Genomic DNA, 13,688 nt, shown 5'->3' on the forward strand with positions numbered 1-13,688 from the left:
GGCATTGGATCAGCCCAGCGAGGCACTCAGTGTAAAATAAAGTTAATTGGACTAGCTGAAAAATGAAATGGGCTCAGCCTCATGCTAATTCTTGGGCCTGTGATTTAATATGACATTAGAGACGAAGGACTGGGAAGGTGCTGAACCAATGGCTAAACCAATCACCAGAGCTGTAAATTATACTTCTGAGATTCCCAACGGCGGATTGAGAGGCCCCAATAAAATTGCGAGAGGTGAATAAAACCTAGCTTGGAAGCAATTTGTCAGGATCTTTGGGCTCGCATGAATTAGAGTTTAAGTTGCATTGGTCTTTTTCTAAAAGTTGTCTATTGTAACACTGCCTGAATACCAACTGGGACTGCAGTTTTGTACAGGGTGAAAGCTGCCTGTAGGTGTAGAGCCACTCACTTCTCAAAGAAAGCCTCTTTCAGACAAACCAAGAAACTGGGGATGCCTCTCTGAACATAGCCTTTTCATGTTGGAAGCTTAAGGTCAATTTTCTGCCGTGTTTATTGATTTCTGGGCCTGTAGGTGCCAGAATGACAACATGGAGAATATTTTGTGGACTGCCTGTGGCCAAGGAAAGAAGTGCAGGAGGAATTCAGTATAACCTTTCATTGCAGGAGGCATTCGGTATAATCCTTCAGTGCAATTGTAGCAATGGTTGACTTGTTTCCTCCTCATTAGTAGGACATGGAAAGTATTATCCAGCAGAACTTGAGCATGGTAAATGAGAAAGCGCGTGTTCGTAAAGCCAAGCCTGCTTTACGCTGGCAGTGTTTTCCTGTAGTGCAGTAGCTGATGATAATATCTCATACCTCTGTTCCATGTGTCACGCTTGTTTTAATATCTCCATCTCTTCTTTTGTTTTTTTATAGCCATGTTACTGAAGATCACCTTGTCTTCTGGAAGTAGAAACACCGTGAACAGATGAATCTATTCAGCCAGACATTCCTCCAGTAGATCTCTCTCCTTGTAGAGCACCACGGCAGGGAGGAGATGGACTCAAAAGAGGAAAGTCCTCAGGTGTGGGCTGACTCTGCTGAGCAGGAACAGAATACTGCTCAGGTGACTAGTGCCTTCCAGAGCTCTGGGGTTCTGCTCAGGCTGACTTGGGCTCGGTACGGTGGCTTAGTAAGCAGGTGGTCTAATTCGACTGTTTTTTGTAGTCTGGAAACTCAGCTCTCGTTTGAGGAGAAATACAAACATGTCTGTGGTGATTTTGGATTAAAGCTTCAGCAAGTGAGCTGTGCAGACTACAGCAGTGAATACACAGACATCTGAAACCAGCTAAACGAAACCAGCCAGTGGCTATAGAAGTTTCAGTGTCCAAATATATATATAACCATGTGGGAAAGTGAAAGGGTGTTCAGATTAATGAGTATTAACAAAATCTGTGGTCTGTGGCAGCCCTTTTTGATGGCATCAGTCGAATCGGTTGGAACTGTGGGTGGACCTTGGGGAAAGTAATATGAATAATTTTTTCCAGTCAGACATCTGGGTACTGGGGAAGGGAGAAATGTTAATTGTTAGTGACTAATACACATCAGATTCTGATGTATGCAGCTAGTCCCTCTGTCTCTGAGACAGCGCAGCTGAGAATTTCTAGAAGACTGTAAATTGGTTTATTCTTTTGAATATGTTAGGAAGAGGGTGCTGCATGTCATTTGACCCACGAGCTGAGAAATTCTGCCTCTCCTGGTAATTTCCAGCTTTGAAATTTGCAAAGAAAGGCACTTTTCCCTGGCCTGTTCTGTTATCTATCCAATGGGATAGCCATACTGCTGTTTGCACATGGCAGTTATAAGGCTTAATTAGTATTTGCAGAGTGCTCTCCAAAGGTGAAACACTGCATGCATCCTTACTGTAGTGTTTGCATGAGGATTTATTGTATAGATTCAGCACTTAGCATCTGTGGGGGAGTACCAGGTGTCTTCTAAAACAAAAGCTAAAAGGTGAAATAGAGTAAATAAAATGATGCCACAGTTTTTTCTTTCCACATATTTTCATGTGAAAACATTTTATGTGAATATGGATACTAAAACTAGCTTTCCTGCTAACTGTCCTATTTTACCTATGCGCTGAAAATGGTTTTCAGCATGTAAGGGTGTCAAAAGTGTCACTGGAATTAAGTATTCTAGCTTGTTTAAGGTAGGCCACTGATCATCATTTATGTTCATAATATTCTGTCAAAATCAACTTGTTTGGATTTAAACTGCTGCCCTAGACATAACTTGTTCCAGTAGTCCTTGGAATCATTGCTTAATGTTTTTGGTTTTATGTTTCTCTGTTTAAAGAGTTGAATTTTCTACTGATACTGTATGTACTTACTACGGAGAAGCAATCCAACATACGCTATTGCTTCCTCATGATAGGTGCAATGCTATTACTTGAAGCAGTATCAAAGTTAATAGGTTCTGTTAGCTGTTCATCAAACAGAAAAAATTACCTCTAACTACAGAACTAGCTGGATGAAGTAATTATCATAAATCCAGAAAGGAATATGGGACTAGAGGGAAACAATATGCCAATAAATCCCATAGATACAGCAGTTCAAATCTGAACTTTCTTTCTCTTACGAATTTTCAAAGCATCGTGCAAGAAGTAAGTATGGGAAGGTGCCCTTTATAGCAGTTAGGTCTTGAGTTAAAATGCAGAGTAAAACCAGAAACTGATGGTAGTTCTTATGTCCAGATTTCTATGCTGCTAGCATAATTCAGATGAGATTTTAAATGTGTGTTTTCAAAACAATTGGCTAGGTAGTTGGGACACAAGGTACTCTCTGCTTTCCAAGGCATCTCTGAAACTGCCGTGTTCTGTGGTGTTTCCCGTAGGAGCAGGACTGCAGAAGTTTCAGTACAGGATCTGTGTGGGTTTTTTTTCCTTCTAGGTGCACTTTGTCCCTGAGGGGGGGACGGTGGCACAGATTGTGTACAGCGATGAGCAGGACCGTCCCTCGCAGCAGGTGGTCTACACGGCGGACGGCACGTCCTACACCTCCGTGGACACCTCAGAGCACACGCTCGTTTACATCCATCCCGTGGAAGCTACGCAGGCATGTGTGGTTCTGAGCCCACCCTGTTTTGGCACTTAGAAAATGAAATGATCTTGTTTGAGATTAAAACCAGCTACCAGCCAAGTGATACAACTGGAAAATGGCAGGCAGTCGCTCTTAACGCTTTTTTCTGCCCAGTGCTGAACAGGGACTCCATGCGGTTCACTTGTCTGATGTGCAAATGTGGTAATGAAAGGGTGTGGAGGCTATGAATTACAAAATGCTGGTTTATTTTGCTGAAGGTGGATGAGATTGTAATTAAATCAAAGGTGTTTTCCAAAACACAGATAATCTCTCCAGAAATTCTGCCTCTCTAATAAGTAAAATGCTAAGAGCGATCTATGTGTCTTCTGGAAGAGTCCATGTTTTGCATAGTACAGTTCTCATAATTGATAGTTCCAATAACAGTCATGTCTTTTTGCAGAGGATCTCAGTGTAGTCAATCTAATTTTGTAGTCTCTCTGCAGAGAAGTTGTCGATTTTATAGACCTAGGTTCTTTCTCCTCATAATTATATCAAATAGCTTTTATTCTCTGACAGCATGTGTTTATATGGCGTTAATATAGTATGCGCTATACCTCTGTGTGGACAGATTTAAAAAAAGGAGGAACGGGCATGCTTTGTCAAGAATGTTTTGTATTGTCTTTGCTGACAGGATAGATTAGCAATGCTACAAAGTGCACGTACTCCACACCCGCAGCAACGCTGGCATAGCCTCGTGTGGTGTGGTATCTCTTGTGCAGTTCTTAGCTGTTACATAAAAACAACTCCATCCTGGTGGGATGTTCTGAGAGGGTGAGGCATTTTGAGATGGGATCTCCCAGGAAGTTACTGACCAAGCAACTCCAAAACTCTGAATTTTGTCAAAAGAAGTGCAGTGTTAAGATACTATCATGCCACTGAGATGAAACTCTCAAAGCGTTAATGGAATTCGTATTATGCCATGTTTTATTTTGTTGGAGCCAGACTGCACCAAGCTCAGGTATTTCAAGTTTTGGCAAAGTTTTTGGCAAAAAAGGCTGACCTCAGTCAATACTTACTTTTCATCCAAGTGTTGCTTTTCCTAGGGGAAACCCTCCCATCAGGGCTGTTCTTGCAGGCTACTCTAAGAATATTGGAGTTGGCATATCTTCTATGAAATTAAAAAAAGAACATCCTGGCCATATCAAATTCATGTATAGACACGGCTGATATCTGCATGCTTGCTTTTGAGGAACTCTCTTGTGAATTTGCAGAATGATAAAGTTGTAGTCATCTCCTGTCCTGCCCTCAAGTATTACTTAGCTTTCATACAGCTGTTGAATTTCATTCTGTAGAATTTATCAAATCAGCAATTGACAAAGTGATTTCTGTATTTAAAAAAAAAAAAAAAGCCCCTGAAGCACTTTAATTATATAGATGAAAAGTGCCACATAAATACAGTACTATCTTTTTATGGAGCACTGCTTGATTTTACTTTAATCTCTAAGCATGTAGGTTCACAGGGGTAAGTTGAACTACTCTGCTGTGGTAATAGGCGCATTAGAAGTTAGCAAAGGATCAAATGTAGATCGCTTCTTGGTGGCAGGGTAATTTTTGTGTGAGTTGGGAGAAAACAACCCCAAGGCCGGTTTGATAAGCCTTTTTCACTTTGTCTAGACTCTGTTTACAGATCCGTCCCAAGTGGCTTACGTCCAACAGGATGCCACCACCCAGCAGGTAAGAAAGAAGACATTCTTTTCCTTGGGCCTGAAACTGTAAGGAAACTGTTACCAAAGGTAAAGGGACATTGTTGTGGTGCTAGAGCGTAATAAGCTATCTCTGAATTTGTCAAATGGCAGTCTTCCGTCATGTACTTTCATCCCAGTGATCGGGGCAAAAAGCTTATGTGATAACAACAAGCCACTATCATCTTGGCTAGTATGTGCATGAATGACAATAAAAAGTTAGAGAGTTTGAGAGGTTTTTTAATTCGTGTTCAACAAAAATACTAATTTACTGCCCCAGATATAAAGAAAAAAATCTTTTAAAAGTGTCCCTTTCAGTCAGCAAGCTGATGTGGCTGACTTTTATTTTATGTCATTCTGGAAAGACTGGGTCCTCGTACCGATTCTGATCCAAATGCCTTTAAATTCGTAAAAGGCTCTCAAGGGATAGAAATTTTGGATTGAATTCTAGATTTGCTGGAAAATTCACAGGAAATTAATTGTAAAACCTGAAGAAGTTTAATTACTGGCTCCCTTACCTTACCAGGGCATCCCAGGTCTGATATGCTTGCCAATGTGAAGTGGGCTAGGAACAGAATAAAATTAAAGCCTGTGTTTATAAAGTGTTGATGATGCCAAGTTTTGATAATTTTTCTTTTTTCATCTGTCATGGATGGGAAGGTTTTGTTGTTAACTTTTACTAGTACCTTTGGAGACTGCGTTGTGGTAATCGGGTATAGGTGCTTTCAGATCTAGATCTCTAGTTCAAATTCTCCGCTTGTCTTAGACTTAAAATCATTACTGCTTGGTGAGTCTTTAATGGCATGTGTGAGTTGATGTGTTAGATCTGAATCACTGCTAATGCCATCATTAAAATGCGTACTTATCGACAGTCTTGGGGCAGAGTGAAGGGTTGAGTGTGCACTGAAAATAAATTTTCTTCTTGCTAAAAGAAGGCCTTCTAAACTGTTGGCACAGGCAGGAAATTATATGACCGACACAGTTGAGGTGTTACCTCTTTTCTTCCAGTTTTCTGGAGGTATTTGGAGCATTATTCTGGAATTTTTTTGCCATGTCAGTTTCCTTGCATTAAGAAGCCAAAAAATCCCATTTAATTGTCTTAAGGATCATTTAACAAATATATGGTCTAGTAAAAAGTAGAGATTACTTATATGTGCAGTGCAAATGACACACTGACAGGTGGTGTGCTGTGACTACCCCATGTTGAGTATCGAGGGCATGAGCACTTGTCTGTGCGTCCTCAGCCCGTCCTCCCTCCCAGCGCTGTCTGGCAGTGGTCCCAGCAGAGATGGTCATTTGCTTGTGAATGGTTAGTCCCTCCTTATGGCAGCTCCTGCCTTTGCAGGTGTTTTTACATCAGCATTTTGTGTGGGACATCCCTGAACTGACAACAAATCTTAAAATAAGAATTAAAGCACCTCTTGTCTTTCAAAAGAAACTTTTATCTTAAAGAAATTGAAAGGTTTTTAAAAATAATGCCTATATTCCTTGCAGTGTCTGACATGGAAATGAAAGTAAGGATATGTTTGAAGTGTGATTAGTAGTAAGAAATGCTAATATGAGGTACAAATAGACACAAGCTTGTGTGAACCTCTCGTTGCTGGCAGACCTGGAGGTGTGCCATTGAATAATGATGCCTTTTCTGTTGCCACTTGGCATCGGAAATGTCAATACCAGACAGCTTGGTTCAGCTGTCGTCTTGGCGGGTTCCTCCTCACTGTCACACGGTTCCCTCAAGTCTTTTTGCTGTAGTTTTTAAGCAGTTTCATAAATTGCTCTTAATACCTCTTTAAACAAAACAACAAGGTTTGACGTTTTAAGATGGTCTATCTGCTTATGTTACGGATTTTCTTGTCTGCTCCTTCACTGTTGGCACAATTTGCTGTTCTCAGTTTTATCTGATATTTATTAAACATTCTGTAGAGGGGCAGGGGATTTAATTTTAGTGTAAAAGCTGTTTAACAGTCAGAAGCACAAACTAGAAGCCACATGATGTCGGCTGTAGAGAAGGGTGAAAAAATCATGTGGGGTAACTGTGCAAATTCCTGTATAGATAAGCAGGAAACAAAAGACGGGAAAGGTGATTCCTAGGATCTTAATTCTGCTTTGTTTTATCGCTGAGTGGATGGGAGCAGTATGGTAATATGCATTAATTTTCTTGTTAGTACACAAAAAAATTTAGTATCAAAATAACCAAAATTGTTTAGTGTGACCAAATAATGTAAAGAAAAAATAATTGTTGGAATAATCTCATTTGAGTGCTTGGTCTTCCAACAAGGTCAATACACCATCTTGTTTTTATAATGGATCTTGGTTGGCTTGAGAAAAAGATAGACAGGCAAAAAGAGGACATGCTGCTTTTTCCTTTTTTACCTTTTCCCTTAAAAAAAAAAAAAAAGTATATTTGGAGATAGAAGAGAAAAAGACCCCAAATCACTGGTTTCACCAAGACCTAAAGAGCTCCTCACATCTGTTTTTAGTGCAGTTTGAACCCTGGCTGGATAGGACCTTAAGTTAAAGCCAAAAGAGGGAGGTAGGAAATTGAAAAGCTGCAAAATCTAGACTGAATTTTGAAGCCTTTCCCTTTGTCCCTGGATCTGCAGGTTTTGTCCAAGTCCATCATCCCTACTGAAAAAAAAAAAAAATCATTACAATGCTGCAGGTTTTGGCCTAGTGTAGGACTCCAGGGAGCTTTGCATGCAGGGCACTGCCCGTATGTAAGTGACTGATGGAAATGACGCAGTGCTAAAATGAGTGCCTATAATTTTAGGTAACTGTGCTCTTGCCTGCTGCTGCTCAGAGCATGAATCCCACCAACCTGTCCGTGCTCGGCAACGTTGCCGAATCCCCCCAGCAAATGGCTCTGGAGCAGGGTCCACAAGCAGATAGAGTAAGTTGCCAGGCACCCTTTTCTTTTAAATGTACGAGTACACTGATTTCATTGCTCCATTGTCTCAGGTGATGAAACGTGTCTGAGTGATACAGGAGGAGATGCGAGAAAACTGTAGCACAGATTTGTCCTGTCTTTCATAGTCTCACCCTGGAACGTGTGGGGATTTTTAGGGAGAGATCATGTATTTAATATACAGAGAAACCTGTTCTACAGATTGTTCTGTCTTGAGCAGCCACCTTAAAATACTCTTCTCAGCTTTGAAAAGCAAAGTTAACAGAAGGTGTGATGCTGACTGTCACATAGGACCAACATCCACTGGGTCTTTTTGCCAGTCTTTTAAGGCATCTTTACTGTGCGTAGTATTTCTTGTTCTCTACGTGAGAAACTGGCGTGGGTGACGGAATATTCTGTGCAGTGCACTTCAATTAATTTTTGCTTTTCTTTTTTGTAGGGAAAGAAAGGGATAGACTTCAGAATTAGTGAGAGAATACAATGCCCTCAACTGTCCTCCATGTGCCATAGTTTGTATCTAGTCGCCGTGTTGTCTCATCCCTTATTGATCTCTACGTGTGTGCTCTGGGGATTGTTTTTGTTTGATTGTATGATAGGAGAGAAAAGATCATGTGCCAAAATGCAGGATTCTCTCACTTGTACAGAAGAAGTTAAAAAAACAGCTTTAGGCTCTAGATAATTTCCACAGAGCCTGCACTTTGTTTCAGACCTTCTGTGAGGGTCCAGAACTTCTCTGATTCCAGTTGCTTCTCCTGAGAAGTCAGCTCTTGACAGGGCAGAGTTAGGTGGTGACACAGAGCTGTCACGAGTGAGGCTGTCAGGAGCAGCGATGCAAAACATCCTTCAGCGATCATTTTATCATGTGCTTCACTCTCCCTTGCCCTTCTTTCCACTGCCAAAGGAAGCAGAAAGGGTAGACTAGCAAGAACCTTCATTGCTCGTCTTTGTAGGAGTGTTTTTCCTCGTGAATCAGTCTTGATCGTTTGCTGTGAATTCTCTCCTCAGGCATCATTACCGGTGCATAACCAGGTGTTACCTCCTATGGAGGCAGTGGATGGTTCTGACCCTTTGGCACCTCTGCAGAATCAGATGGGAAGGATGGAAACAAAAGAGGAAGATGATGAGGATGAAGATGAGGATGAAGATGGGGAAGACACTGACATGGATGAATGGGATCCAGATCCACCTCGACCCTTTGATCCCAATGATTTATGTAAGCGTATGAAGTAGTATGTAGTGTATTAGCCGCCTTCCCCTTTTTTCTTTCCCCTTCATCGACCCTATGGTAAATGGGGTCGAAAACCATTCAGATTTTAGCAGTAATATGTAAACCCCTTTATACCCGTAGACGCAGACTCCTATTGGGCTGCCTTACTGAAAAGATGAGATTCTGCCTCAGGTGGAGTCTCTGAGCTGCTTTGTTTTTCGTTTTGCAGGAGGCTGCCCTCTCTAACATTTTAAAATGTAGACAGACTATTGGAATAAATGTTCCCACATCTGAGCCAAAGATGTTTAGAGTGAGATAAAGCTGTCTCTTCTGAGCTGGTGCGTGAGTGTCTGCCTGACAGTCCTGTCCTCTCTGATTTTGTGTTGTAGGGTGTGAAGAGTGTAATAACGCACATCCCTCTGTGTGTCCAAAACACGGACCTTTGCATCCAATCCCAAACCGACCTGTGCTGACCCGGGCAAGAGCCAGCCTCCCCTTGGTGCTCTATATAGACAGGTTTTTGGGAGGTGTGTTTTCCAAAAGGCGTATCCCAAAACGCACGCAGTTTGGACCTGTGGAAGGACCCCTGGTTAGACAAACTGAACTCAAAGACTGCTATATCCACTTGAAGGTAAGGGGGGGGTGTGCAAGAGGGATCAGTTTGTGCTTAAGCTTTGTTTTTCATGAAAAGCTTTTTAACTTCTTAATCAGTTACTTCACTGAGATGTTCTTTTGTTACTTCCATCTCCGAGTGTAACTCGGAAATACCCGGATTGCTTTGGCTTGAAATTTGCTCTGTTATTCAGGGAGACACAGTAATCTTGGTGAACATTCTGGTGTTATGGTGTTATGATATGTAGGACACATAACGTGGAATGCTGTGAGTCACTCTTACATGGGCTGAAGCAGCATTTGGACATAAAAATAGCAGCCCCATCTGAGGATGTCTTGCATCCATTATTTTGTGTCATACTGTAACTTAAGTTAAAAGTGGTTTTCTTCCCTTCCTTGTGTCAAGTCGTTGGTGTGAGGTATGATGGATTTGACTCACTTTTTTATGCATTTATTTACTGGTTTCCTTATAGGAATTGGTCCTTTATTTGCTGAAAACTAGACCCACAGTCTTAGGAGCGTTGGTCTCCGATGGTCAGTGTCTGACAAGAAGGTGTGACCCCAGGCAGATTCAGTAACCCAGTGGAAGTTCAGCTAAAGCAGCGCTGCTTCCAGCTTGAGGCAGTGTCACGAGTCAGGAAATGAAAGGAGAAGTGGGTCTGCCCGTCAGAAACATCGGACGACTGATGCTGTATAGTGTGCTAAAGCTACAGTTTCTTGTGTGCCTTGCTTATAGCCACACATCAAGTACTGTGCCTGACCCTTTTAATGAATGCTTCTTGCCCTTGAAAGCCATGGAAGGGTCTATGGTGTCTCCCTAGTTAAATCTCTACCTGTTTTTAAGTATTTTTCAAAGTGCTGCCTGTCTCTGGATCCCTGTTAGCAAAGAGGGAAAATTAGCTATGCCTTCATTGCTTTCCTAATCTCAAAGTTGCATGGACATAGTAGTTTATTTCAAAACTCAAATGTTTTTGAACCTGCTGCCAGGCGGTTACAATCATATGTAATTGAATTTTGCTGCAGGTGTCTCTTGATAAGGGTGACAGAAAAGACAGAGATTTGCAAGAGGACCTGTGGTTTGAACTTTCTAGCGAGGCTCTCTGTAACTGGATGATGTTTGTCCGTCCAGCTCAAAACCATTTGGAACAGAACCTGGTAGCGTATCAGTACGGCCACCATATTTATTACACAACCATTAAAAACGTGGAGCCCAAGCAGGAGCTCAAGGTATGGCATTGCTTGTGTTTTGTGACTCATGTTTCTACTGATGAAATAAAATCTTAGAGTTGCTGCCTAATAAGTGCATCTCCAAGTGCCAGAAATGATTGCTGTAAATAGTTTTAGGGTTTTTTTTTCCTCTGATAAAGCACATGATGGCCTGAATCAAATGTCACTGAAGTCAGTAAGTAGTTAGCCACCGACTTACAGATTTTAAATGAGCTTTGGCTCAGATATGAAATGGGGAAGTTTAAAATAAGAGTATGTAAATGATTTGTCTGTCACTGTCATGCTTTACACTGCATATATTTTGCTGATGCAATCTAATTTTTATTGCAGCAGTCTTATTCTTTTTAGTTCTGGATGCCCTTTCCAGTTAGTCCTGTGTGCCCTTGACTTGTTTTCTGGTGCCTTAAGTGAATATGGTCTCTCACTTTACCTGGCTTTCCTGGAACTTTTGAAACTTTGCATGTGGAAAATGATAAAGGATATTGTGACTTCCCTGTGAGTTACTTTTTGTTCCCTCTAAAAATGTATTGATTACTTTGAGCTCAAAGCAGCGTGGCTGGCTGAGGTGGCCTTCATTTTCAACATCTTTTGGGGAACTGGGGGAAACAAAAAACTTTGGTGTCAGGAAATTGTTTGTTCTTCTTGAAATCTTTTCTTGCAAGTCGATTTCAACAATTTAACAAAAAACAGTTCTAGGCACACTTAGCTAAACCAGGGCAAAAGCCTGCTTACACACTTGTTGCTGATTTTTAAGAGTAGGATTCTTGTTGGTTTCTCTGAAATCAGTCCTTAATTTGTTTAAGCTGAATCGCTAGAAACCTTGTTAATCCATTTTAAGTGTATCCAAACATCATTTTCTCAACAGTTTTTAAATCAATCCGAAATCAGACTTTAATTAAATCTGTACAGACCTGCCTGTAGAAGCACCGTTTTTCTTGCTTCATGTGTTAGTAGTGTCTTTTGGGGTAAAACTGGTTTGATAATTGAAAGCTAATTACCTAGGCTCTGTAATGGGTCTTCCTCCCAAGTGGATGTAGGGCATTCATATAAATTTCATCCAAAGATTGGACTAGGAGGATCAGTCAGTTAAAGTAGACAACTTCTGTATTGTGTGACAGGTGAGTAGTCTAGGAGCTCCAGGCTTGTGAGATGCCTGCAGAGAAACACGCGCCTGCTAGTGAGTCTTTGAAGGAGTTAGAAATGCCACTCACCACTGCTATGAAAACGCCTGCGGCCCACTACAAGTTTAAACTTGCCTAGGTTTTTCTTGTGGAAAATCTGTTTGTGCCTTCTTAAAGAAATCTCTTCTAAAATTGAACCTTTTGAATCAAACAGTAAGATAAAACGAGAAACGGAGCAAGAATTCTCAGCTAAATGTGAGCGTCTGATCTTAGGCTCTTAGAAACTTTGTCTTTCTGCCTCTTGTGGTTCTCTCTGCTGAAGGCTTCCTAAATCCCTTGTATAAGGAAAGTGGGTCCAGCATGCTGCAGCCTGGCAGTTCTTTGTTTTGGGAAGCAGGACCGTATTGCTCCAATCGTTCAGTACTTCAGAAACCTTTTAGATGAGTCTCTGCGGATGGTGCTGCCTATTGTCTATGTAAAGAGAGCAGGAAAGAAGTGGGAAATCCCCTGAGTTTAAAAACTATTTTCTATTCCTCTTGGTACAACAAGTAACAGTGCACTGCTGACATCCATCCGTTAAAATCATACAGTCGGGTCTAAAGAGATAAATCTTATTTCCTTTAAAGCTACTGGTAGCCATGTGTGAGATTAACATTCGCATTAGGAGGCTATACCTTAAAATTAAATGGATATGCTTTCTGAGCAAAGCTCTTTTATTCCTCAGTGGGGGCATATTGATCTCAATAGGCTTTATTATTGAGGATGAAAGGAGCAATAAGAGTCAGTGGTTGAGGCGAGTGAAGTAAATGTATTGCTTAAAAACCATTTTCAAATTAATTCCCCTTAGTTCTGGTTCCATCTAAGAAAGTGTTCTGCTATCTTGTATCCCTGCTGCAGGTGTGGTACGCTGCCTCTTACGCAGAGTTTGTGAACCAGAAGATCCATGACATATCTGAGGAAGAAAGGAAGGGTAACTTGGGCACTTCCGCTCTCAGTTTTTGCAGTGTGATGGTGGCTGGGGGTCGTACTTCTTAGGCTCAAGTATATGGCCTGTACGGTGCTCCCAAATTTCTGCTAGGTTAAGAAAAGTTAAACTGAATCTAGATTGTATTATTGGGATTTATTTCTGCTCAGTCTTCTCATGCCAATATTATAATAATTTAACGTTCTGCCTCAGTTTCTGGGAAGCATTAGGTTGCTGCTGGAAAGAGGTATGTTTCTGTACTTGATGTCTAATGTTCAAGTCTGTCACAAACCAATGTGCTACTGCTTTAGGTTGAGAAATTTCTCTTGACCTCCCCTAACTTATGCCAGAGACACAGTCCTGTAGGTGCTCTTCCATACAAGGGTATGTTTCAAAATCTCCCTGAATTGCAAGCAGTGTATATAATCCATGTGAATTGTCCCCAGCGACCTTTTGGTCTTTCTGTGATGAGCTGTAGTCATGCCACAGTGCAGAGGGGATAAAAGCAAAGCTAAATGGAGTAGTGCTTAGTATTCTACAGTCTGTCTAACCTTCAGGGGAGAAATGTGGCCCACAGAGGACAGAAAGGCTTGGGGGGGGGGGGAAATGAGGTGTTTAATTGGTGGTGACTGAAATGCTGTTATTGACATTTCTAATTGAACGTAGTTCTCAGAGAGCAAGAGAAGAACTGGCCGTGTTACGAGTGCAATCGTCGTTTCATGAGCTCAGAGCAACTCCAGCAGCACCTCAACTCCCACGACGAGAAGCTGGACTTCTTCAGCAGGTACTGAAAGATTTAGCTTTGTCTGTGTATCGCTACGGTGCTTCCCCAAACTTGCAGGGAGGAGGAGGGTCTTTGCCCTACAGATCTTGCTGACCTACTTGGGTACC

At 41.5% G+C, this 13,688-nt stretch overlaps 1 protein-coding gene across 3 annotated transcripts in view; it reads left to right on the forward strand.

The window, feature by feature from the left end:
• The window catches only part of PRDM10 (PR/SET domain 10), a 46,714-nt gene that overhangs the window by 9,728 nt on the left and 23,298 nt on the right, over positions 1-13,688 (forward strand). Inside the window, exons 2-10 of one of the 3 annotated variants that reach the window (XM_075723125.1) lie at positions 879-1,068; positions 2,891-3,055; positions 4,694-4,753; positions 7,532-7,651; positions 8,672-8,879; positions 9,263-9,504; positions 10,509-10,712; positions 12,731-12,803; positions 13,464-13,581. In XM_075723125.1, the coding sequence (XP_075579240.1) occupies positions 1,000-1,068; positions 2,891-3,055; positions 4,694-4,753; positions 7,532-7,651; positions 8,672-8,879; positions 9,263-9,504; positions 10,509-10,712; positions 12,731-12,803; positions 13,464-13,581 (1,259 nt within the window). In that variant the 5' untranslated portion in view covers positions 879-999. Of the gene's footprint in view, positions 1-878; positions 1,069-2,890; positions 3,056-4,693; positions 4,754-7,531; positions 7,652-8,671; positions 8,880-9,262; positions 9,505-10,508; positions 10,713-12,730; positions 12,804-13,463; positions 13,582-13,688 lie in introns of those variants that run through there. The other 2 variants (XM_075723126.1, XM_075723127.1) reach the window with 2 other exon arrangements.

Source organism: Pelecanus crispus, chromosome 19 (assembly GCF_030463565.1).
Source record: "Pelecanus crispus isolate bPelCri1 chromosome 19, bPelCri1.pri, whole genome shotgun sequence".
Taxonomy (NCBI): domain Eukaryota; kingdom Metazoa; phylum Chordata; class Aves; order Pelecaniformes; family Pelecanidae; genus Pelecanus; species Pelecanus crispus.